At 46.4% G+C, this 24822-nt stretch overlaps 1 protein-coding gene across 5 annotated transcripts in view; it reads right to left on the reverse strand.

The window, feature by feature from the left end:
- The window catches only part of KMT5C (lysine methyltransferase 5C), a 207753-nt gene that overhangs the window by 77141 nt on the left and 105790 nt on the right, over positions 1–24822 (reverse strand). For 4 of the 5 annotated variants that reach the window (XM_086930292.1, XM_086930290.1, XM_086930291.1 and 1 more), the window contains exons 6-7: positions 24217–24236; positions 23938–24074 (exon numbers count right to left, since the gene is read on the reverse strand). In XM_086930292.1, the coding sequence (XP_086786418.1) occupies positions 23938–24074; positions 24217–24236 (157 nt within the window). The remainder of the gene's footprint in view (positions 1–23937; positions 24075–24216; positions 24237–24822) is intronic. The other variant, XM_086930294.1, reaches the window with a different exon arrangement.

The raw sequence follows: 24822 nt of genomic DNA on the forward strand, positions 1-24822 counted from the left end.
CAGCCATTGCTGTAGATCAGGAAAGTAGGAGATGAAGATAGTACACAGAACAGCTCTTGCTCTCTCCAAGTACAAAGCAATAGTGAAGGAAATGGGTGGGGATTTCATTCTTTGTAAAAAAAATTGTTAGCAACCAATGAAAAGTGTTATTTTAGGGTCACATGACCCGACGCGCTTACGCAGCGCGCTCCGGAGCACTTCCGGGTGCGTTTACGCGGCGCGATCGTAGGCGCTTCCGGGGCGCAAACGTGGCGCGATCTTGTGCGCTTCCGGGTGCGTTTACGCGGCGCCATCGTAGGCGCTTCCGAGGGCACTTACGTTGCGCGCCAAAGTGACGTCATCAAACTTTTACAGAAATACATAATCATTTTCCTTATAAAAAAAACTGATTTTATTTGTATGGAACGAAATGTTTTGCATTATTATTAACTTTTCATTCATATTTTTTTTCACGAACGACAGTAGCGCTCTGGGTGCGCTTTCAGGTGAGCTCACCGGAAAGCTTACCGGAGAGCTTAGCTGAAAGCTTCCCGGAGCGCGCACCCAGAGCGCAAAAGAAAAAAAATATATTAAAAAAATGAATACTTAAAAAAAAACAGCAAATTGTAAAAAAAAAAAAAAAAAAAAGGTTAGAAACTCGATATAGAAAGGAATTAGCATTTAAAAAACCTATGAAATTCACTGAAAAAACCATAGGTTTCACACCAGTTATAGTTGGGAATTAGCATTTAAAAAACCTATCAAATTCACTGAAAAAACCATAGGTTTAACACCAGTTATAGTTAGCTGGAAATTTTACTGACATAAAACCATTGAAATTCCCACGTTATAGTTAGTTGGACTCACTATAACTTGCACGTGTAATGCACTGCTGATGACATCACATATTACATCACTCATGACATGGTCAGTGACATCACTCATGACATCACTGATGACAGAGAGACTGACCTACTTTCACTCGCTAATATATGTATTCACTAAGATACACTTAATAAGGCAGATATCCAATTATTTTTTTTTTTAAAAACATCCATTAAGACAATAATTTAAACAAATATTCTTCCATCGACCTTAACATACATATATAAAACATATTTATTTATCTGAAAGACACACATTCACTGGATGGTGTCATCAGTGCATTACACGTGCAAGTTATAGTGAGTCCAACTAACTATAACGTGGGAATTTCAATGGTTTTATGTCAGTAAAATTTCCAGCTAACTATAACTGGTGTTAAACCTATGGTTTTTACAGTGAATTTGATAGGTTTTTTTAAATGCTAATTCCTAACTATAACTGGTGTGAAACCTATGGTTTTTTCAGTGAATATATATATATATATAAAATATTGCTACAGACACTTTTAAATGCCATTTTGTTTAAAAGCATCATATTAGTCAAATCAATCATACAGTATATTGGAAAACATAACTGAATTAAAAAAAATTAAAAACGAAATCAAACGAGAAATGTAGCCTGCATCATACTCACAGTGAGAACACACACTATACCCTTAAAAATTCCTGATGCTTTATTATTCCTTTATGCCACGCAGGGTTAGTTAAGCAGTTTATTTTAGAAGGTCAAACAGAAGGAGGATCTATAAAAACAAAATTTGGACCTATGGTTTAGTTCATGTGGAGACAGATGGCACATTTATCGATTCTGAGAAGGACACCCATGTTAGAGAACTAGCATTTAGGAAAAGATACCTGTAAACCTAGTTCTCTACCATGATTCACCCTTAATGAAGTTGAACACTGAAAGGTACCACCCATTAGCAGGATGTCGGGGCACTTTAACAAAAGCATACTGAACTTATACAGGCTGAACTTCAGTTGTTTTTTCCACATTAAAATGGGAGTGATCATTTTTTATGTACATTTTTTAAAGGGTATGCAAAAGAACACCAATGCTTTGTAAGGCTACCTAGTGAGCAGCCTGACGAGGAATAAATCCAACACTGCTCATTTAACAATTCTTGCCATACAGTAGCAGGTGCTTGTTAGCTTTGAACGAATCTCAGGATCCTGACCTTTTTAGAGATCTCATCAGATATAACTGAGAGGAGGGTGGGTTTCATGACTGCAATGAAGAGACTCTTGATGGAGAAGAACTAGGATTGCAAGAAAGTCATTTTCTCTTACCATGGGATTTTCACTGATAGTTAAATATTTGAATATCTTAGCAAGTCCAGTCCTCTGAAGGAGTGGCACGTGAAAATAGCAGAATATTAAGCCATGATGTCCACATTTCTTAATATAGGTTTGATAAAGAACCTCCACCTACTTGGGTGTCTGCCCGAAGTCTAAATGCAGACACTAATGGCTGACTGACGTGTGAATAAATCTCCTGTGTGGCTGACTTACTCTCAGAAATAGGAACATTTCTTAGTAATAATATAGTAGCTGGCCCTTAACCATTCTGAAGAGGTTGCATGTGAAATCTAGTGGCACTCGGGACAATGAAATGCAAGAGGCTACTAAGCCTTTAAGAGAGGCAGCTTACATCAATGCTCTAGGAAAGTGCCCCTTTTTGACAAGGCCATCCCTACCTTTTGCCTAGTAAATGATGCAATTTCGACTAACCGTGCACTGGATTTCTGCTAACCAAGTCCCCAGTACCAGAGCTCTTTCCCAAAACTGTACAATTGTTCCCCCAATTAGTAAAACCCTTAGCACCCTCTGTAAGTACCTAGTAAATGGTACCCTGGTACATCGGGCTTCAGGTTCTAAAGAAAGCCTCTAAGGGCTGCAGTAAGAATTGCGCCACACTAAGGGACCCTTCATCAAGCACATGCAAGGTTGCTATCGCAGGCTGCGTGTCTTGGTGCAGACAAAAGTGAAAACACGACAAGTCACACATCCCTGTGTGCCATTTCCCCAACAATGCATGTGTTATTTGTAAGTCAACCAATAGCAGGCTTGACAGCCCCAAGGCAGGGAGCTGAATATTACATGTGAGGGCATACCTGCATGAGCAGATATGTGCCAGTGCTGGTCAGTCCTATTACTGCCAGTACATGTGACTGGGGAAGCCACCTTAAGACGTGCTGGGCACTGGTGAAAACGAGTTCCAGATGCATGATGGCTTCACTGAAAATAGGAATGTTTTGTATCAAACATCTCGTATTGGTAAACTCACACTGATGTCGGTGTTGGATTTACCAATATATGTCCTCTGAAAACCTAACAGCCAAGTGTCCTTGCTGACTGGGTTCTGCCAGCCTGCCACACGAGATGCTGTTCTGACCTCCTAGAGTGAGACACAGTACAAAAGCCAGTTAGAAAAGGGGGTGTAACACCCTCTCCAACAGGATGAGCTGCGTATTAGCCTGCTTGGGCCAGCAAGCTTCAAAGAGCTGCCGCCTTTGAAATTAAAGTCTGGCTCTCTTCACCGGAGAGGTAGCCGACCCCTTAGTCCAGGACCCCCTTGGCACCTGGACAGGTGGGAAAATTAGGTAGTCCGGTAGGCATGCCAGGCTAGTACCACCCCTAAGGTGGGCTACTGTGAGGTGGACATGATTTTTCAGATGTAGCCACCTTTGGGATGGCATACTTAAAATTCTGAGACAGGGTTATGCCAACTTCCCACTGGAAGTGGTCATATAGGGGGTGTAGTGACTACAAGGGCCAGTAACCCATTGGGTACCCTACAGTCCCCTAATGCCCCTAAATTGAGTATTTAGGGGAGACCCTGGAACCAGAGAAGCAGATCCTGATGACCAAAGAAGAGAGGACATACCGAAGAGCCGCCAAAGCAGAGAGGAGAGAAACAGCATCTGACCTGCTTCCAACTCTGCTGGCTCGTCTGCATCCCTCATCGAAAACTAAGCTAAAGTCGACTCGTCTTGCAGATGTTGACTTCAGAAACTAGGGAGAACATCCTGCCTTCGATAAAGACCTCCTGTAAACAACGGAAGTGTTCCCCTGCATCCTGCAGGAACTCCATAGCAAAGACTCCAAGTCCTACGGAACCGCCAAAACCTGACACATGAAGCCACCACTACATCAGTCACCTTTGGCCAGAGTTGAGGTGGGTCACCGATATCAATGAGGTCCCCCAGCCTTCCAGAGCTAGAGTCCATCGTGGTTTCACCCCTCAGACTCCCGGACGTCTCCTGCAGCCTTTGCACACAGGTCCCCTCGACTGATCCTAGTAAGAAAACCCAGACGCCTATAGACACCTCTACATCTGTCACCCCTGAGCCATGGGGGAAGATGAACCAAGGCGTGCCTACGTCCCAGAGTATCGCAAACCTTGAACCCCTTGTTGGTTCACCCTGCCTGGCCTTCCAGGCGGAGTCTACAGTCTCTTCGCAGTGACCGATCTCTAAAGAAACCTATTGGGTTCCCAACGCTGTTATGCACCCTGCACCCGGCCACCCTTGTGCCGCTGGTGGAATACTGCTGGTGGTGTACTGCTGGTACTACACTGCTGGTAATGCGTTGGACCTTGCCCACTACTCACCTTAACTCCTGGATATTGGTCTTATAAGTCGCTGTACTATACCGGTTTGCAGAACTTGTTTGTCCTTCGATAGGATAACATTGCAGAACTCAAACTGCACTAAGTGTCCACTTTGAAAAGTGAAAAGATTATATATTTAAAAAAGTACTTACCTGAACTTTTTTTCTCTGATGCTTAAACATATATAAAGATACTTGCTATTCTTATAAATTTGTGTAGATCTCCTTCTGGAGTCGTGTGTGTCATTTATTGATCATTGTGTGTATTCACAAATGTCTTGCACTCCTCTGTTTTAAGCCTAAGGCTGCTCGACCACACTACCCCTAATAGAGCACTTTGAGATTGCATAGCAAGACCCTATCCACTCATAAGGGAGCCCCTGGACTCTTTACACATTATATGATACTCTTGATATATCACATAAAGAGCCAGCTTCCTGCAAATGCTGGCCATGTAGTTGGTTTCAGACAACAAGTACTCATACAATATAGTCATTGAAGGGTTCAGTTAAATGATCCTTGTGCAGTATACCTCTAAGTATTAAATGAATTGAAAAGACTGGACAAACAACTTCTTCACATTGCTATTGAAACCTCGTTTTAGTAGACAGGTGCCTCAAGGTATGGTAGCACTTTGCAAACTTAAACAGCTTTGATTAAACAATTGCCTAAAGTGGATTAAGAGGTCTCACTGTAGAAGCTTGGTTGCCACCATCATAATGAATTTGAGAATGCTCAAGAGCAGTTTTTAATCCTCAAAGTAGAACTCTGTATTGGTAGTGATTCTCTCCTATTCTGAACCTATGGAATCTTCAGTGTTTCTCTTACATAGGGATGTAGAAGAATGTGCTTAGTAAGTTTATGAAGCATATCCAATTACCCTTATATAAATGAAGAAAGACCTACTAAAATGTCAACCTTCCAAATGTCTTGCTTGGTCCATATGTTTGCTACTTTCAGATGTAAAAAGTGGGCTATTTTGCTTGAGTAAGAATAAGCTTGAGTAGGTGGATATGTTCCCTTGATGCTTTGTAACCAACTCTCCTGCATTTCTCTGTAAGAAACAATTCCCTTCTTCAACATGTTATTCCAAGGTAATCTGTCTCAACATCTAAATGTATTACTTCTTACACTAAATATAGATCACCTCCAAGAGGATAAATGCGTTTGCCGTAGTGCATGGATCTGCTCACGGTGTGATTCTAAGAGGGGTGTGGGATTGCCCTTCATTTACTAGATATCGGGACACAGTCACACACCATCTCTGAAGCCACTGGGCAGCACATCCTGTAAACTTGAGCTTTAAGCCTGATGAGGTTCTTACCGAGACCCTGAGCGAAGGCAGTTACATCTAGATTTACAGACTTGCTGCTGCTCTTGGCTCACTGCAAACGCAGTAATGTCTTGCAAGTCCCCTTATGGACCCAGGCTTTAGGTATGGAGAAGGAAAAAGCTTAAATGGAGTGAATGTGAAGGGGTGATATTAAAGAAAGAGGTCAAACAAGGTGTTGAGCCTCTGATTTAGCCAAGGCCTGGGACACTATACTGCAACAGTTACCTCCAAACCAGACTTTAGATATTGGCCCTCACATTTACTAACCTGTCAGTCTACACATGATGGGGTACTAAATAGACTGCCTTCACCCTAGCAATCAAGAGTGTTCATAAGTGATTGGAAACTCCCTCCAGCTGGTTGTTTAAGTCTTAGAATGTGTTAGTATATATATATTAATGTTACTTGCTTGTGCCCAACAAGCTGGTAAGTACATGTCCTCCACAGTACTAATGTAATAGACCTACTGTACTATTGTGTGTGTGGGGGGGGGGGGGGGGGCGGGACGGGGGGGGACAGGGGGGACTTTGAGTCCCAAACATTCTCAATCACTAGGGGTACTCGACAGGGGTGCCCGCTTTCCGTTTTGCTGCTTGGCGGCGAAACTACGGCAGCACCACAATGATAAGGCTTTGTAGTGTAATATGCGGCAAATTTTCATATCCCTCTATGCAGATATCACCCTATATATCCGTTTATAGTTTTTGGGAAACTCTCAGGGAGCCAAATCAACTGGGGGAAGTCTTGCATTTTCCCATTGACGACATCAACAGTTCGTTTTCCGTTGGATTATCCCTTAGAGTGGTGTGACGAGGAGCTGCGATATTTAGGGATACGGGTCACCAGGGACAGAGAGGAGCTCATGCGTTTAAATTATGGCACTGCAATGACTCGCACAGCGGACTGTGTCACCCGCTGAATTGTTTTGCCCCTATACATGGCGGACTGGGTTTCATTAATCAAAATGGTGTTCCTCCCTCAGCTGCTTTATCTATTTTTAAATATTCCGTATTATCCTAGGAAGTTTTTTTTTAAGACACTCAGGTCAGAGCTGAAGCGCCTTGAATGGGGGGTTAAGCAGCCGAGATTGCAATGGAATATGCCTATTAGACCATACTCTCAGGGCGGGTTTGGCATACCAAATTTTGAATTATATTACACTAGTGCACAAGCCCATTATGCACGGTTCTGGGTGGAACAGCCAAGGTATTTGCCACAGGTTGCGGCAGAGCATTGGCTTGCGCACCCCCTTCCAATAGACAGGGTGATCTATGGCCCAATTAACCCTAGAGATAAGATGCCGACCACCTATACATGCACGATAGCGGCATGGCAACACATAGCGTGTGTTACATTCTCCCATGTTATATTCTTCACCACACCTTTCACATATCACCCGAGCATGCCTCTTCTCCAGGAAACACTATTCCACAACTTTAGGGAGCACACAGGCATTCGCACAAGGGGGACTTATACCATGACGGGCAGTTCCGCACTGCTGAACATATATTTCAGGGTCTGCAGCAAACCCCACTTATTTATTTATTATTATTTTATTTAGTAGTTTGTAGAGCGCACAGCTACCTCCAACGGAGGTGTCCCGGCGCTGAAGACATTATCTCGAAAGGGTCAGAGGGATGTAGAAGGGAGTGGGTAGATTGGGTAGATTAGATGAGGGAAAAGAGCCAGGTCTTGAGTTTTTTACGGAATAGGGGCTCTGACGTCAGGAATCTTAGCTCTATAGGAAGGTGGTTCCACAGTTTGGAGGTGGCCACTGCAAAGGCCCTTCCTCCCGTACGTGCCAGGCGGAAACGGGGGCAGATCATAAGGCGGAGATGGTAGGATCTGAGGTTTTGGGGTGCTTGTGAGAACTTCAATCTACGACGCAGGTAGGTAGGGCCTCGATCATTAAGAGCTCTAAAAGCCAGGATTAAGGCTTTAAATTGAATGCGTAGTCTCACTGGGAGCCAATGAAGTTTGATCAGATGAGGTGAGATGGAGTGGCGATAGGGGATGTTGCAAATCAACCTGGCTGCTGCATTCTGGACTGTCTGTAGTTGGTTTATGAGGATTCGCCGGGGCATACAGACTATTTGCGTAGTCCAAATGAGCGGTGATGAGGGCGTGGACTACTGTCTTACGTGAGTCTAGTGGCATATAGGGGATGATTTTTTTTTATCATGCAAAGCTTTCCGAAGCAAGACGAGGTGACTTTATTAATTTGAGTCTTGCAGGAGAGGGCAGTGTCAAATTGGAAGCCTAGGTTACGGGCAACTTGGACTGGTTCCAGAGGAGGATTAAGTTCATTCGGCCACCAAAGAATGGGAGGTGTGGGGGATTTCGGATTGAAAAATAAATCTTCCGTCTTATCCGTATTAAGTTTTAAGTTGTTAGCAGACATCCAGGTGGCGATATTCATCATGCAGTGGCGAAAGTTGTGGAATGATTTTTCGGAGTGGTCTTTGAAGGAGAACACTAGTTGGGTGTCGCCAGCGTAAAAAATTACTTTGCCGCCCCAGGATTCTACCACTTTTGCCAGTGGTTTTAGATACACATTGAATAGGAGCGGGCTGAGGGCAGAACCTTGCGGAACGCCCCAAATCAATGGTTTCTTGGTAGAAAGGAAGGAGCTCAGCATCACCTGTTGAAATCTGTTCGTAAGGAAAGATTTAACCCAAGCGAGGGGAGTTCCGCTAACACCAACCTCTTGCAGGCGAGCAAGAAGTATGTCATGGGAGATGGTGTTGAATGCTGCGGATAGGTCGAGGAGGACCAGCATGGCCTCCTCTCCCCTATCCGTGAATTCTCGAATCGACTCGGATACCTCAAGTAGAGCTGACTCGGTACTGAAGTCCGGTCTGAATCCTGATTGGGAATCATGGAACAGCGAGTTTGATTCTAGGTAGTAGGACAGCTGCTCTTGTACCGCTTTCTCGAGGACCTTGGTGGGCTTGGGTAGGAGTGAGATTGGTCGGTAGTTGCTCAGGCAGGTAGGATCGAGGCCTGCTTTTTTTTGTATTGGAATTAGCATTGCGTGTTTCCAGGCGGAAGGGACAACGCCTGAGTGTAAGGAGGAGTTCCATATTTCGAGTAGGGGGTTGATAACTAAAGGGGCAATTTCGTTCATGATTAAGGCCGGGGCTGGGTCCAATGGTGAGCCTGATTTACATTTCAAGAATAAATTCAGTGCATGCTCCTTGGTGAGTGGTTGAAAAGCAGTAAATGCATTTGTGCAGATGATGGTAGGGTCTTCAGTATTCTCGGTACCGTTCTGAAGAATAGTTGCCGCAATGTTGGCAATTTTTTTTTCAAAAAAATCTGATAAGTCTTCACTAAGTGCTTGGGAAGGGGATACTGGGGCGGACAGAGCAGTGGGATTAGTAAAATCTTTAACAATGTTAAAGAGGGCTTTGGTAGAGTTTTTTGCATTGGCAATAGTTTCTGCAAAATAGGTGCTCAGAGTAGCGTTTGAGTTTGCGAAACTCTTTGAGGGCCTTTCTGTAAAGAACCTTGGCTTCAGGGTCATAGGTCTGCCGCCATTGTCGCTCCATCTTTTTACATCTGCTTCTATTTTCCCTTAGTTCCTGAGTGAACCAGGGGGCAGAAGGTTTTTGTCTGCGGGAGGTGAGGGATTGTAAGGGGGCTACTTTCTCAATAGCAGACGTGAGATCATTATTGAGTATAAGAACTGCTTCGTTGAGATCATCAGGGAAAGGGTTTTAAGCTGTTATTAAAGGATTGCTCTAGGGCAGTACATGAGATCTTGTGCCATTTTCGGCCTTGAGTTCTGATGGCAGATTCCTTCTTGACAATTTGAGTTGAAGATACCTCGAATGGGATCAAAAAAATGGTCAGACCATGTCAGAGGTGTGGAAGGGAGGATTTTTAGCTTCACGCAGTTGGAAAAGATAAGGTCATGGGTATGTCCTGCGGCATGTGTGGGGCCCCTTACTCTTTGAGTCAGATTTCTATTTTGCATGGATTCTAGGAGATAAGTGGCGCGGTTGCAGCTACTTACATCAACGTGATTGTTGAAGTCTCCCAGTACCGTGAAGTGAGGGTGTTTAATAGACAGATCTGCATGACTGCCAGTAGTTCAGAAATGGCAGACTGAGGGGTGTTAGGGGGGTTGTAGACCAAGATCCCTGAAAAAATGGCTGGTGTGGAATCCGTGACAGAGAAATATAGTGCTTCTATGGGCTTTATGTTCGTAATTTTTCTAGACGTGATTGTCAGGTGAGTCTTTAGGATTATTGCAATTCCTCCACCTGTTTTGGAACCTTCACGGCTTATTCCAGTAAAGCGGTAACCGGTGGGTACGGCAAGAGAGATGTCTGGGTTGGAGGAGTCTTTAATCCATGTCTCAGTTAGAAACAGTAAGTCCCAGGACGTGGAGGACAATAATAGCCAAATATCACTGGCGTGGCAAGGTAAAGAGCGACAATCCACCAATCCCTTAGAGTAAGTTTTAGTGGGTGTGGGCTGACTAATTGCGGGGTCATGGGGGCGAGTCGAGGCGGGAGAGAAAGAGAAAGGGCAATTGTGACATTTGTACAAGAAAGGGCTGGTTAAAGGGAGGTTACACGGTGTGGGGGAAGTGCAATTTGCCTTACCTAAGTCTAATAGCTGTGACCTAGTCCACGTTAGCCTCTGAGCGGGTGGAGGACTGACAGCATGGCTGGCCCTAGGCCCGGAGCTGGTGCGGACGGGCGCAGACGGGCTTGCCTTAGGCGCGCCTTCGGCGCGCAAACGTCGCGCCCGCTGCGCTCGCCTCTGCGCGTTCGGAAAATGCACATAATTTGTAGGGTGTGGGAGACGACAAGGAGGGGCGTGGCATTAGAAAAGGGGCGTGGCCATAGGGTGCGCCGGTAATGGTGGCAAATGCTGTTTGTTGATGTTCCCGCGGCAGCGCTAGGATCCGCTGCGCGGTTTTTGTCAGGAGCGTGAATTGCAAGTAAGGTGGGTTTTAAAATCAACACACACAAATAGTGACTCTCAAATGTTAAAAATGCTCGCTAGTCAGGCTCCCGGCTTCCGCCTCAGGAGATTCTATCTTCTGAATGACGCTCTCTGTATGTCCGTCTTAGGCAGGGGATCGCTCTGTGTATCCGGCTTAGGCAGCGGATCGCTCTGTATATCCGGCTTAGGCAGCGGATCAGGTCTCTCACCCTGAATTTCCCAGTTGAGTCACAGGAGTTAGCCCCGTTACAACTGATGCTTAAGAGTGCGACAGCTAAACGCCTGGTCTACCCGATATATCGAACAGTACACACGCAGAGGAAATTGCCGGCTGCACTATCCCGCACATGACGGGGTGAGGAACTGGGCTTCGCCCTGACAGACGATCAGGGGGACTATTGTTGCCTGCAAACTGAGAGGGTATCGGCCAGCAGCAGGCTTCGTATAATACATTATACACTTCTGCACAGGCTATATTATACACCAGCCAAAATGCATAGGTACCATCGGAGAGACAGATGTGGCAGATGGCAAGCGCCTGGGGCAGATTTTCTCCATCTGGCTTGGGAGTGTCCGGGTGTGAACGAATATTGGACACAGGTCTCATGCGCTGACATTAATGACAAATATGCGCATGGAGCCCACGCCATTGATGGCTTTGATCAGCTATGTCAAACCATTGCAGGCAGTACACCGCAAATATGTCACCCTTGCTCTGCTCATGGCTAAGAGGTGTGTGGCCTGTCGATGGGGCAGAGGACCGGCACCTACATTCAAGGACTGGATTGCCGATTTGGTGACATGCCAGCAACGCCTCACCACATATGCCGAGCTGCTACCTTATGCCTCTAGACCCAGAGATATCTGGGCCCCCTTAACATGCTACCTACTAGCACACCCACAGGAGACCATGACACCTGGCACAGAAGTAGCCTCGCACTAGCTGATTTGAAGCATGCACTTCAGATGTAGAGGGTCTTTCACTATACACAAAAAAGATGCCAGGGGCGTTCCAAGTATTATACATTTTAGTATGGGCTGTTTTGCCGATTGTATGGGCAATAGAATTCATTGCAGTAGTGGTAATGTGGAGGGTCTTTATTATTGATTTCTATTTGTAAAAAAAAAGAGACTGATGTATACTGTACTACTGCACTCCTGATATTTCACTAATAGAATGATGTACCTGGATGGAATACATGATCAGGACTAATACAATGAATGCCAAAGATGCGGACATGCGGTTAATGTACTGAATATTGTTTGTAATTGCTGCGGATGCTTTGTGTTTGATCGAAAAACAAACAGAAATTTAAAAAAAAAAGTTAAAACAGTTAAATTGCTATTAGATAAAAATTGATTTGTTCTTTATACACATAGTTCTCAATGTAAATTATGCATTCTGCCAGGCTTCATTACTCTGTCTAAGCAGTGCTATTATCGAAAAGGAGACGTTATTGAGAACCCAATCCAAGTGCTTGTATGGAGGTTTCCCAGGTCGACCTTAATGGTGGCAGTCTCATGTCATAATTAAGAGTGCGCACAGTAGTCGCAGCTTCCCCTTATCCTAGGTGGAGATCAGGCGTTTGATGGCATTCTCTTCTCAGCTGCATTTAGGAATCTCACTAGTCTGCAGTTTAATGGAGGTGTTGCAGGGTCAAAGTATGCTAACACTGTTTGTCTCCTTGAGCGAATGTTCCTTTGGTTTAAGGGGACTCTTAGCAGCTGTCTCCTTTCCTGTATCAGCTCCTTGCAGGAGCAAAATTAATGGGTAATGTCACCCTGGCCATTTTTGCACAGACTACAAGATGTTTGAGATGGCTACCTCTTCCATGGTGGAAGGTGACAGGGGTCCTCCGGTGTGTGGCTGCTCACGAGCAGGCTACAAGGTTGTGGGAGCAAAGCTCCTGGTGACAGGCTCAGGGCAAAGGGGGCGCCGAGTTAGCACCCAAAGTGCACTAGCAGCGGCACAGGGGCGGCTGGGTGCAGGGTGCTGTTTTTACGTGGGGTGCCCCATTTTAAGTGGGGATTCTCTGGCTGCAACAAAGACTGCCGGCTCCGGACGAAGATCTTCTGGAGGTGACCACCGGTTGGAGAGGTAAGTTGGGATGCCTGGGAATGCTGGGACACGGTCGGTTGGGCCACCGAAGGCCATTGGACATCGGGTGCAGAGGTGTCTTTAGGCGCCGTGTTTTCTTACCAGCTCTGGTCGCGGTGGGGGGGGGGGGGGAATACTCCAGAAAGGGGATGCAGACATAGATTGGAGATTCGAGGCAGGTCAGAGATCACCAGATCTCAGGTCAAGATCGCCGGAGATACCTCCTCATGGTGTTGGGCCACTTTAACTCGGGCTGTGGGCGTCCAGGGCTACCCAGACAATCTCTATGGAATGGCGGGGGAAGGCGGGGGGGGGGGAGAGGAGGTCAGAGGTGCTGATGTTTCACACAAGAGCGGTGGGCAGGCCTGGCGAATGACTATTTTGGGTGGGGAGTTAAGTTGACTGCCAAGACCCCACTGTGGGACAGCGACCGACTTGGGGAGGTGAAGAAACTAAGACAAATAAGATGGAATCTTATTGGCATAGAAAAGTTTGGGGACATCTGGAGGATGGGGAAATCACTGCTTCCTTTCGCTGAGCTCCAGGCGGAATATGGCATGGGTCAAAGAGCAATTTAGACTCATACAGTTGAGACACTCGCTGAGGTGCCACCTACCCGATGGGGACCACTTACCAGATTATTCACCCATGGAGGAACGACTGCTCTTGCAGCCCATGTAGAATAAGGCCGTTTCCCTGGTCTAACAAAAAAAATCATGAATAACTTGCCGGACCTTCACACTACGAGTCTTGGGAGGAAGATGTAGGTCTCATAGGAGATGAGGACTGGGGGAGGCCCTACAGTGTCCAAGAGAAATAGCCAAACAGCCACTTCAGTCTGGTGCAACTCTGTATACTACATTTATCTTACTACCCCCATCCAGGCTACACAGAATGAACTGCAGTGCCTGTGCCCACTGCACCAGAGGATGTGGCGAGACTGGTGTCTTCTATCAAATGCTCTGGGAATGCTCAGTGGTCCAGCATCACTGGAAGGAGGGGGGTCACAGAGGTGATGGCCTCGGTCAAAGGGCTGGAGCTCCCGCTGGAGCCCAGATGGTTAATTCTGGGTATCACAGAGGAAGTGATATGCCACAAGTACCCAGCTCAGTGGCTCACATTGACATCGAGGGTTGTAAAGCGAAACCTAGCAAGGCACTGGGGCAGGCAGACCCCTGACTGTTCAGGAATGGGAAAATGACCTTGATTGTTATCAACTTGCGGAACGCAAAATATACCAAGGTAGGGAATGACCCAGTAAATTTGACAAGATTTGGGTAGCTGGATATGATACAGGGAGACTCAGTAGAAATGCTTAAAGAGGATGGTGGGAGGCACTGGGGGAGGGTCAGGGGCTGCTTCTCAGTGGTTTTAAAGTAGAGGGTATGTTACATCATACTTTTTGTGTGTGCAACCTGATTGAAGCGGACCACTATCCAGTGAAAAAACGTGTCTGTCTCCTGTGAGAGGCCTACTGTATGCTCATTGCATTCATTCTGTATTGTAGTGAACTAAACTACTGCTTAAAATAGGGTGAACCAACAAGGGGTTCAAGGTTTGCGATACTCTGGGACGTAGGCACGCCTTGGTTCATCTTCCCCCATGGCTCAGGGGTGACAGATGTAGAGGTGTCTATAGGCGTCTGGGTTTTCTTACTAGGATCAGTCGAGGGGACCTGTGTGCAAAGGCTGCAGGAGACGTCCGGGAGTCTGAGGGGTGAAACCACGATGGACTCTAGCTCTGGAAGGCTGGGGGACCTCATTGATATCGGTGACCCACCTCAACTCTGGCCAAAGGTGACTGATGTAGTGGTGGCTTCATGTGTCAGGTTTTGGCGGTTCCGTAGGACTTGGAGTCTTTGCTATGGAGTTCCTGCAGGATGCAGGGGAACACTTCCGTTGTTTACAGGAGGTCTTTATCGAAGGCAGGATGTTCTCCCTAGTTTCTGAAGTCAACAGCTGCAAGACGAGTCGACTTTAGCTTAGTTTTCGATGAGGGATGCAGACGAGCCAGCAGAGTTGGAAGCAGGTCAGATGCTGTTTCTCTCCTCTCTGCTTTGGCGGCTCTTCGGTATGTCCTCTCTTCTTTGGTCATCAGGATCTGCTTCTCTGGTTCCAGGGTCTCCCCTAAATACTCAATTTAGGGGCATTAGGGGACTGTAGGGTACCCAATGGGTTACTGGCCCTTGTAGTCACTACACCCCCTATATGACCACTTCCAGTGGGAAGTTGGCATAACCCTGTCTCAGAATTTTAAGTATGCCATCCCAAAGGTGGCTACATCTGAAAAATCATGTCCACCTCACAGTAGCCCACCTTAGGGGTGGTACTAGCCTGGCATGCCTACCGGACTACCTAATTTTCCCACCTGTCCAGGTGCCAAGGGGGTCCTGGACTAAGGGGTCGGCTACCTCTCCGGTGAAGAGAGCCAGACTTTAATTTCAAAGGCGGCAGCTCTTTGAAGCTTGCTGGCCCAAGCAGGCTAATACGCAGCTCATCCTGTTGGAGAGGGTGTTACACCCCCTTTTCTAACTGGTAGTGTAATATGCGGCAAATTTTCATATCCCTCTATGCAGATATCACCCTATATATCCGTTTATAGTTTTTGGGAAACTCTCAGGGAGCCAAATCAACTGGGGGAAGTCTTGCATTTTCCCATTGACGACATCAACAGTTCGTTTTCCGTTGGATTATCCCTTAGAGTGGTGTGACGAGGAGCTGCGATATTTAGGGATACGGGTCACCAGGGACAGAGAGGAGCTCATGCGTTTAAATTATGGCAATGCAATGACTCGCACAGCGGACTGTGTCACCCGCTGAATTGTTTTGCCCCTATACATGGCGGACTGGGTTTCATTAATCAAAATGGTGTTCCTCCCTCAGCTGCTTTATCTATTTTTAAATATTCCGTATTATCCTAGGAAGTTTTTTTTTAAGACACTCAGGTCAGAGCTGAAGCGCCTTGAATGGGGGGTTAAGCAGCCGAGATTGCAATGGAATATGCCTATTAGACCATACTCTCAGGGCGGGTTTGGCATACCAAATTTTGAATTATATTACACTAGTGCACAAGCCCATTATGCACGGTTCTGGGTGGAACAGCCAAGGTATTTGCCACAGGTTGCGGCAGAGCATTGGCTTGCGCACCCCCTTCCAATAGACAGGGTGATCTATGGCCCAATTAACCCTAGAGATAAGATGCCGACCACCTATACATGCACGATAGCGGCATGGCAACACATAGCGTGTGTTACATTCTCCCATGTTATATTCTTCACCACACCTTTCACATATCACCCGAGCATGCCTCTTCTCCAGGAAACACTATTCCACAACTTTAGGGAGCACACAGGCATTCGCACAAGGGGGACTTATACCATGACGGGCAGTTCCGCACTGCTGAACATATATTTCAGGGTCTGCAGCAAACCCCACTTATTTATTTATTATTATTTTATTTAGTAGTTTGTAGAGCGCACAGCTACCTCCAACGGAGGTGTCCCGGCGCTGAAGACATTATCTCGAAAGGGTCAGAGGGATGTAGAAGGGAGTGGGTAGATTGGGTAGATTAGATGAGGGAAAAGAGCCAGGTCTTGAGTTTTTTACGGAATAGGGGCTCTGACGTCAGGAATCTTAGCTCTATAGGAAGGTGGTTCCACAGTTTGGAGGTGGCCACTGCAAAGGCCCTTCCTCCCGTACGTGCCAGGCGGAAACGGGGGCAGATCATAAGGCGGAGATGGTAGGATCTGAGGTTTTGGGGTGCTTGTGAGAACTTCAATCTACGACGCAGGTAGGTAGGGCCTCGATCATTAAGAGCTCTAAAAGCCAGGATTAAGGCTTTAAATTGAATGCGTAGTCTCACTGGGAGCCAATGAAGTTTGATCAGATGAGGTGAGATGGAGTGGCGATAGGGGATGTTGCAAATCAACCTGGCTGCTGCATTCTGGACTGTCTGTAGTTGGTTTATGAGGATTCGCCGGGGCATACAGACTATTTGCGTAGTCCAAATGAGCGGTGATGAGGGCGTGGACTACTGTCTTACGTGAGTCTAGTGGCATATAGGGGATGATTTTTTTTTATCATGCAAAGCTTTCCGAAGCAAGACGAGGTGACTTTATTAATTTGAGTCTTGCAGGAGAGGGCAGTGTCAAATTGGAAGCCTAGGTTACGGGCAACTTGGACTGGTTCCAGAGGAGGATTAAGTTCATTCGGCCACCAAAGAATGGGAGGTGTGGGGGATTTCGGATTGAAAAATAAATCTTCCGTCTTATCCGTATTAAGTTTTAAGTTGTTAGCAGACATCCAGGTGGCGATATTCATCATGCAGTGGCGAAAGTTGTGGAATGATTTTTCGGAGTGGTCTTTGAAGGAGAACACTAGTTGGGTGTCGCCAGCGTAAAAAATTACTTTGCCGCCCCAGGATTCTACCACTTTTGCCAGTGGTTTTAGATACACATTGAATAGGAGCGGGCTGAGGGCAGAACCTTGCGGAACGCCCCAAATCAATGGTTTCTTGGTAGAAAGGAAGGAGCTCAGCATCACCTGTTGAAATCTGTTCGTAAGGAAAGATTTAACCCAAGCGAGGGGAGTTCCGCTAACACCAACCTCTTGCAGGCGAGCAAGAAGTATGTCATGGGAGATGGTGTTGAATGCTGCGGATAGGTCGAGGAGGACCAGCATGGCCTCCTCTCCCCTATCCGTGAATTCTCGAATCGACTCGGATACCTCAAGTAGAGCTGACTCGGTACTGAAGTCCGGTCTGAATCCTGATTGGGAATCATGGAACAGCGAGTTTGATTCTAGGTAGTAGGACAGCTGCTCTTGTACCGCTTTCTCGAGGACCTTGGTGGGCTTGGGTAGGAGTGAGATTGGTCGGTAGTTGCTCAGGCAGGTAGGATCGAGGCCTGCTTTTTTTTGTATTGGAATTAGCATTGCGTGTTTCCAGGCGGAAGGGACAACGCCTGAGTGTAAGGAGGAGTTCCATATTTCGAGTAGGGGGTTGATAACTAAAGGGGCAATTTCGTTCATGATTAAGGCCGGGGCTGGGTCCAATGGTGAGCCTGATTTACATTTCAAGAATAAATTCAGTGCATGCTCCTTGGTGAGTGGTTGAAAAGCAGTAAATGCATTTGTGCAGATGATGGTAGGGTCTTCAGTATTCTCGGTACCGTTCTGAAGAATAGTTGCCGCAATGTTGGCAATTTTTTTTTCAAAAAAATCTGATAAGTCTTCACTAAGTGCTTGGGAAGGGGATACTGGGGCGGACAGAGCAGTGGGATTAGTAAAATCTTTAACAATGTTAAAGAGGGCTTTGGTAGAGTTTTTTGCATTGGCAATAGTTTCTGCAAAATAGGTGCTCAGAGTAGCGTTTGAGTTTGCGAAACTCTTTGAGGGCCTTTCTGTAAAGAACCTTGGCTTCAGGGTCATAGGTCTGCCGCCATTGTCGCTCCATCTTTTTACATCTGCTTCTATTTTCCCTTAATTCCTGAGTGAACCAGGGGGCAGAAGGTTTTTGTCTGCGGGAGGTGAGGGATTGTAAGGGGGCTACTTTCTCAATAGCAGACGTGAGATCATTATTGAGTATAAGAACTGCTTCGTTGAGATCATCAGGGAAAGGGTTTTAAGCTGTTATTAAAGGATTGCTCTAGGGCAGTACATGAGATCTTGTGCCATTTTCGGCCTTGAGTTCTGATGGCAGATTCCTTCTTGACAATTTGAGTTGAAGATACCTCGAATGGGATCAAAAAAATGGTCAGACCATGTCAGAGGTGTGGAAGGGAGGATTTTTAGCTTCACGCAGTTGGAAAAGATAAGGTCATGGGTATGTCCTGCGGCATGTGTGGGGCCCCTTACTCTTTGAGTCAGATTTCTATTTTGCATGGATTCTAGGAGATAAGTGGCGCGGTTGCAGCTACTTACATCAACGTGATTGTTGAAGTCTCCCAGTACCGTGAAGTGAGGGTGTTTAATAGACAGATCTGCATGACTGCCAGTAGTTCAGAAATGGCAGACTGAGGGGTGTTAGGGGGGTTGTAGACCAAGATCCCTGAAAAAATGGCTGGTGTGGAATCCGTGACAGAGAAATATAGTGCTTCTATGGGCTTTATGTTCGTAATTTTTCTAGACGTGATTGTCAGGTGAGTCTTTAGGATTATTGCAATTCCTCCACCTGTTTTGGAACCTTCACGGCTTATTCCAGTAAAGCGGTAACCGGTGGGTACGGCAAGAGAGATGTCTGGGTTGGAGGAGTCTTTAATCCATGTCTCAGTTAGAAACAGTAAGTCCCAGGACGTGGAGGACAATAATAGCCAAATATCACTGGCGTGGCAAGGTAAAGAGCGACAATCCACCAATCCCATAGAGTAAGTTTTAGTGGGTGTGGGCTGACTAATTGCGGGGTCATGGGGGCGAGTCGAGGCGGGAGAGAAAGAGAAAGGGCAATTGTGACATTTGTACAAGAAAGGGCTGGTTAAAGGGAGGTTACACGGTGTGGGGGAAGTGCAATTTGCCTTACCTAAGTCTAATAGCTGTGACCTAGTCCACGTTAGCCTCTGAGCGGGTGGAGGACTGACAGCATGGCTGGCCCTAGGCCCGGAGCTGGTGCGGACGGGCGCAGACGGGCTTGCCTTAGGCGCGCCTTCGGCGCGCAAACGTCGCGCCCGCTGCGCTCGCCTCTGCGCGTTCGGAAAATGCACATAATTTGTAGGGTGTGGGAGACGACAAGGAGGGGCGTGGCATTAGAAAAGGGGCGTGGCCATAGGGTGCGCCGGTAATGGTGGCAAATGCTGTTTGTTGATGTTCCCGCGGCAGCGCTAGGATCCGCTGCGCGGTTTTTGTCAGGAGCGTGAATTGCAAGTAAGGTGGGTTTTAAAATCAACACACACAAATAGTGACTCTCAAATGTTAAAAATGCTCGCTAGTCAGGCTCCCGGCTTCCGCCTCAGGAGATTCTATCTTCTGAATGACGCTCTCTGTATGTCCGTCTTAGGCAGGGGATCGCTCTGTGTATCCGGCTTAGGCAGCGGATCGCTCTGTATATCCGGCTTAGGCAGCGGATCAGGTCTCTCACCCTGAATTTCCCAGTTGAGTCACAGGAGTTAGCCCCGTTACAACTGATGCTTAAGAGTGCGACAGCTAAACGCCTGGTCTACCCGATATATCGAACAGTACACACGCAGAGGAAATTGCCGGCTGCACTATCCCGCACATGACGGGGTGAGGAACTGGGCTTCGCCCTGACAGACGATCAGGGGGACTATTGTTGCCTGCAAACTGAGAGGGTATCGGCCAGCAGCAGGCTTCGTATAATACATTATACACTTCTGCACAGGCTATATTATACACCAGCCAAAATGCATAGGTACCATCGGAGAGACAGATGTGGCAGATGGCAAGCGCCTGGGGCAGATTTTCTCCATCTGGCTTGGGAGTGTCCGGGTGTGAACGAATATTGGACACAGGTCTCATGCGCTGACATTAATGACAAATATGCGCATGGAGCCCACGCCATTGATGGCTTTGATCAGCTATGTCAAACCATTGCAGGCAGTACACCGCAAATATGTCACCCTTGCTCTGCTCATGGCTAAGAGGTGTGTGGCCTGTCGATGGGGCAGAGGACCGGCACCTACATTCAAGGACTGGATTGCCGATTTGGTGACATGCCAGCAACGCCTCACCACATATGCCGAGCTGCTACCTTATGCCTCTAGACCCAGAGATATCTGGGCCCCCTTAACATGCTACCTACTAGCACACCCACAGGAGACCATGACACCTGGCACAGAAGTAGCCTCGCACTAGCTGATTTGAAGCATGCACTTCAGATGTAGAGGGTCTTTCACTATACACAAAAAAGATGCCAGGGGCGTTCCAAGTATTATACATTTTAGTATGGGCTGTTTTGCCGATTGTATGGGCAATAGAATTCATTGCAGTAGTGGTAATGTGGAGGGTCTTTATTATTGATTTCTATTTGTAAAAAAAAAGAGGCTGATGTATACTGTACTACTGCACTCCTGATATTTCACTAATAGAATGATGTACCTGGATGGAATACATGATCAGGACTAATACAATGAATGCCAAAGATGCGGACATGCGGTTAATGTACTGAATATTGTTTGTAATTGCTGCGGATGCTTTGTGTTTGATCGAAAAACAAACAGAAATTAAAAAAAAAAAGTTAAAACAGTTAAATTGCTATTAGATAAAAATTGATTTGTTCTTTATACACATAGTTCTCAATGTAAATTATGCATTCTGCCAGGCTTCATTACTCTGTCTAAGCAGTGCTATTATCGAAAAGGAGACGTTATTGAGAACCCAATCCAAGTGCTTGTATGGAGGTTTCCCAGGTCGACCTTAATGGTGGCAGTCTCATGTCATAATTAAGAGTGCGCACAGTAGTCGCAGCTTCCCCTTATCCTAGGTGGAGATCAGGCGTTTGATGGCATTCTCTTCTCAGCTGCATTTAGGAATCTCACTAGTCTGCAGTTTAATGGAGGTGTTGCAGGGTCAAAGTATGCTAACACTGTTTGTCTCCTTGAGCGAATGTTCCTTTGGTTTAAGGGGACTCTTAGCAGCTGTCTCCTTTCCTGTATCAGCTCCTTGCAGGAGCAAAATTAATGGGTAATGTCACCCTGGCCATTTTTGCACAGACTACAAGATGTTTGAGATGGCTACCTCTTCCATGGTGGAAGGTGACAGGGGTCCTCCGGTGTGTGGCTGCTCACGAGCAGGCTACAAGGTTGTGGGAGCAAAGCTCCTGGTGACAGGCTCAGGGCAAAGGGGGCGCCGAGTTAGCACCCAAAGTGCACTAGCAGCGGCACAGGGGCGGCTGGGTGCAGGGTGCTGTTTTTACGTGGGGTGCCCCATTTTAAGTGGGGATTCTCTGGCTGCAACAAAGACTGCCGGCTCCGGACGAAGATCTTCTGGAGGTGACCACCGGTTGGAGAGGTAAGTTGGGATGCCTGGGAATGCTGGGACACGGTCGGTTGGGCCACCGAAGGCCATTGGACATCGGGTGCAGAGGTGTCTTTAGGCGCCGTGTTTTCTTACCAGCTCTGGTCGCGGTGGGGGGGGGGGGAATACTCCAGAAAGGGGATGCAGACATAGATTGGAGATTCGAGGCAGGTCAGAGATCACCAGATCTCAGGTCAAGATCGCCGGAGATACCTCCTCATGGTGTTGGGCCACTTTAACTCGGGCTGTGGGCGTCCAGGGCTACCCAGACAATCTCTATGGAATGGCGGGGGAAGGCGGGGGGGGGGGGGGGAGAGGAGGTCAGAGGTGCTGATGTTTCACACAAGAGCGGTGGGCAGGCCTGGCGAATGACTATTTTGGGTGGGGAGTTAAGTTGACTGCCAAGACCCCACTGTGGGACAGCGACCGACTTGGGGAGGTGAAGAAACTAAGACAAATAAGATGGAATCTTATTGGCATAGAAAAGTTTGGGGACATCTGGAGGATGGGGAAATCACTGCTTCCTTTCGCTGAGCTCCAGGCGGAATATGGCATGGGTCAAAGAGCAATTTAGACTCATACAGTTGAGACACTCGCTGAGGTGCCACCTACCCGATGGGGACCACTTACCAGATTATTCACCCATGGAGGAACGACTGCTCTTGCAGCCCATGTAGAATAAGGCCGTTTCCCTGGTCTAACAAAAAAAATCATGAATAACTTGCCGGACCTTCACACTACGAGTCTTGGGAGGAAGATGTAGGTCTCATAGGAGATGAGGACTGGGGGAGGCCCTACAGTGTCCAAGAGAAATAGCCAAACAGCCACTTCAGTCTGGTGCAACTCTGTATACTACATTTATCTTACTACCCCCATCCAGGCTACACAGAATGAACTGCAGTGCCTGTGCCCACTGCACCAGAGGATGTGGCGAGACTGGTGTCTTCTATCAAATGCTCTGGGAATGCTCAGTGGTCCAGCATCACTGGAAGGAGGGGGGTCACAGAGGTGATGGCCTCGGTCAAAGGGCTGGAGCTCCCGCTGGAGCCCAGATGGTTAATTCTGGGTATCACAGAGGAAGTGATATGCCACAAGTACCCAGCTCAGTGGCTCACATTGACATCGAGGGTTGTAAAGCGAAACCTAGCAAGGCACTGGGGCAGGCAGACCCCTGACTGTTCAGGAATGGGAAAATGACCTTGATTGTTATCAACTTGCGGAACGCAAAATATACCAAGGTAGGGAATGACCCAGTAAATTTGACAAGATTTGGGTAGCTGGATATGATACAGGGAGACTCAGTAGAAATGCTTAAAGAGGATGGTGGGAGGCACTGGGGGAGGGTCAGGGGCTGCTTCTCAGTGGTTTTAAAGTAGAGGGTATGTTACATCATACTTTTTGTGTGTGCAACCTGATTGAAGCTGACCACTATCCAGTGAAAAAACGTGTCTGTCTCCTGTGAGAGGCCTACTGTATGCTCATTGCATTCATTCTGTATTGTAGTGAACTAAACTACTGCTTAAAATAAATATTTTTTTAAAAATTGCAAAAAAATAGTACAGCCTCTTAAATGTTCTGTTTCTCTATTTACACTAATTTTCAAAGCTGAATATTGTATTATGAAATGTGTTTCTGCAGATACTACATGCTTGTAGAGATAATCTACTTTCTATGGATATCAGAGAGAATCTCATGATGGACATTTTCTAAACTAGAGATCCTCTTTTCACATCGATTCATTCTCCACTTGAGATATTATAGCTATGTCTGCTGCTAAGAGAGATCCACAGTATTGCCTTCTTGTATGTTCCTTGCAGCCAGAGAGACTGCCATCATTCTCTTAATTTCCCTCCAACCAGAAACCCTTCATCTTACGTGCCACCATGTTGTTCATACCCTAGACTTTCTCCATAACTCTTCCAATCATTCCCCGTTCCTCTATTCCCTTCCACAAGAGGACACATCACCTACTAACTTCTCCTTCATTACCGAGAACCTTTTTAGTTTCTACTACCATGTAAGGTTTTGCTTTATTTCAGACATGAATCCATTCTATTCATTTTTTTCTCCTTTCTCCGGATACTCCTCCTATACGGAACTCTTGCTCACCTCTCACAAGTGCGACACTCGCACATTTCGTTATTTTCTCCAAAGAAGCTGTCGCCGTAAAAGCAGGTGATTTCCTCTTCTGGTCGTATTTCCCTGAGAACCTTTACAGATGCAGTGTTTCTTTCTGTTGAAACAAACTTTAGGCAAAGGTGGGAAACAAAACCAACATTAGCAACTTTTATTTGCAAAGTAATTGCTCCTCCACCACCACTTTATCATGCCTTCCTCAGACCCCATTGCATCATTTAGCTTGTGCATTCATTGAATAAATATCCTTACCTTACAGTTCGGCCTGCAGTCTTCAAATTCCAACACACCAAGAAAGCAGGTGAGAAACAAAAACAAAGACAGGAAAATAAAGCATTATAACATATTCTGCAGAAATTTGTAATGAGAATAGAGGACAGGAAGAGAGAGGGACTGCGCAATAGAGCAAAAAAAAGGAGAAAGGGGCGACAGACCAGCTACATGTCTATCAGCTACACCAATTGTTCTTAAGCTACTGACTTGCGCGAACACCCATTGATTGATGATTTGAAGCCAGGTATCCTGGCCTAAGTAATTTCTTCAATTTCAACCTCAAAACAATGCACAAAACTTCAGAAACGAGTATACATCAAAACAGTACACACATTTTGAAATATACTTTGTTATCTTCACAAACAATACAAAAGTCAAAACTAAAGAGTTTAAAAATGTGGTTTAGTTTCTAAAAGACAAAGCCATAAGCTAGACTCCAGCATATCGCTGTCTTTTTTTTGCTCTTATTGCAACTGTAATGTACGTCCATGCACAACAGACTATAGCAAAGTTTCTCAAACTCAAAAGCCGATTTTTGTTGGGTCGTGATAGTCCAAGAAATCAAAAAAGATGCCTTTAAATTCT

Source organism: Lissotriton vulgaris, chromosome 7 (assembly GCF_964263255.1).
Source record: "Lissotriton vulgaris chromosome 7, aLisVul1.2, whole genome shotgun sequence".
NCBI lineage: Eukaryota > Metazoa > Chordata > Amphibia > Caudata > Salamandridae > Lissotriton > Lissotriton vulgaris.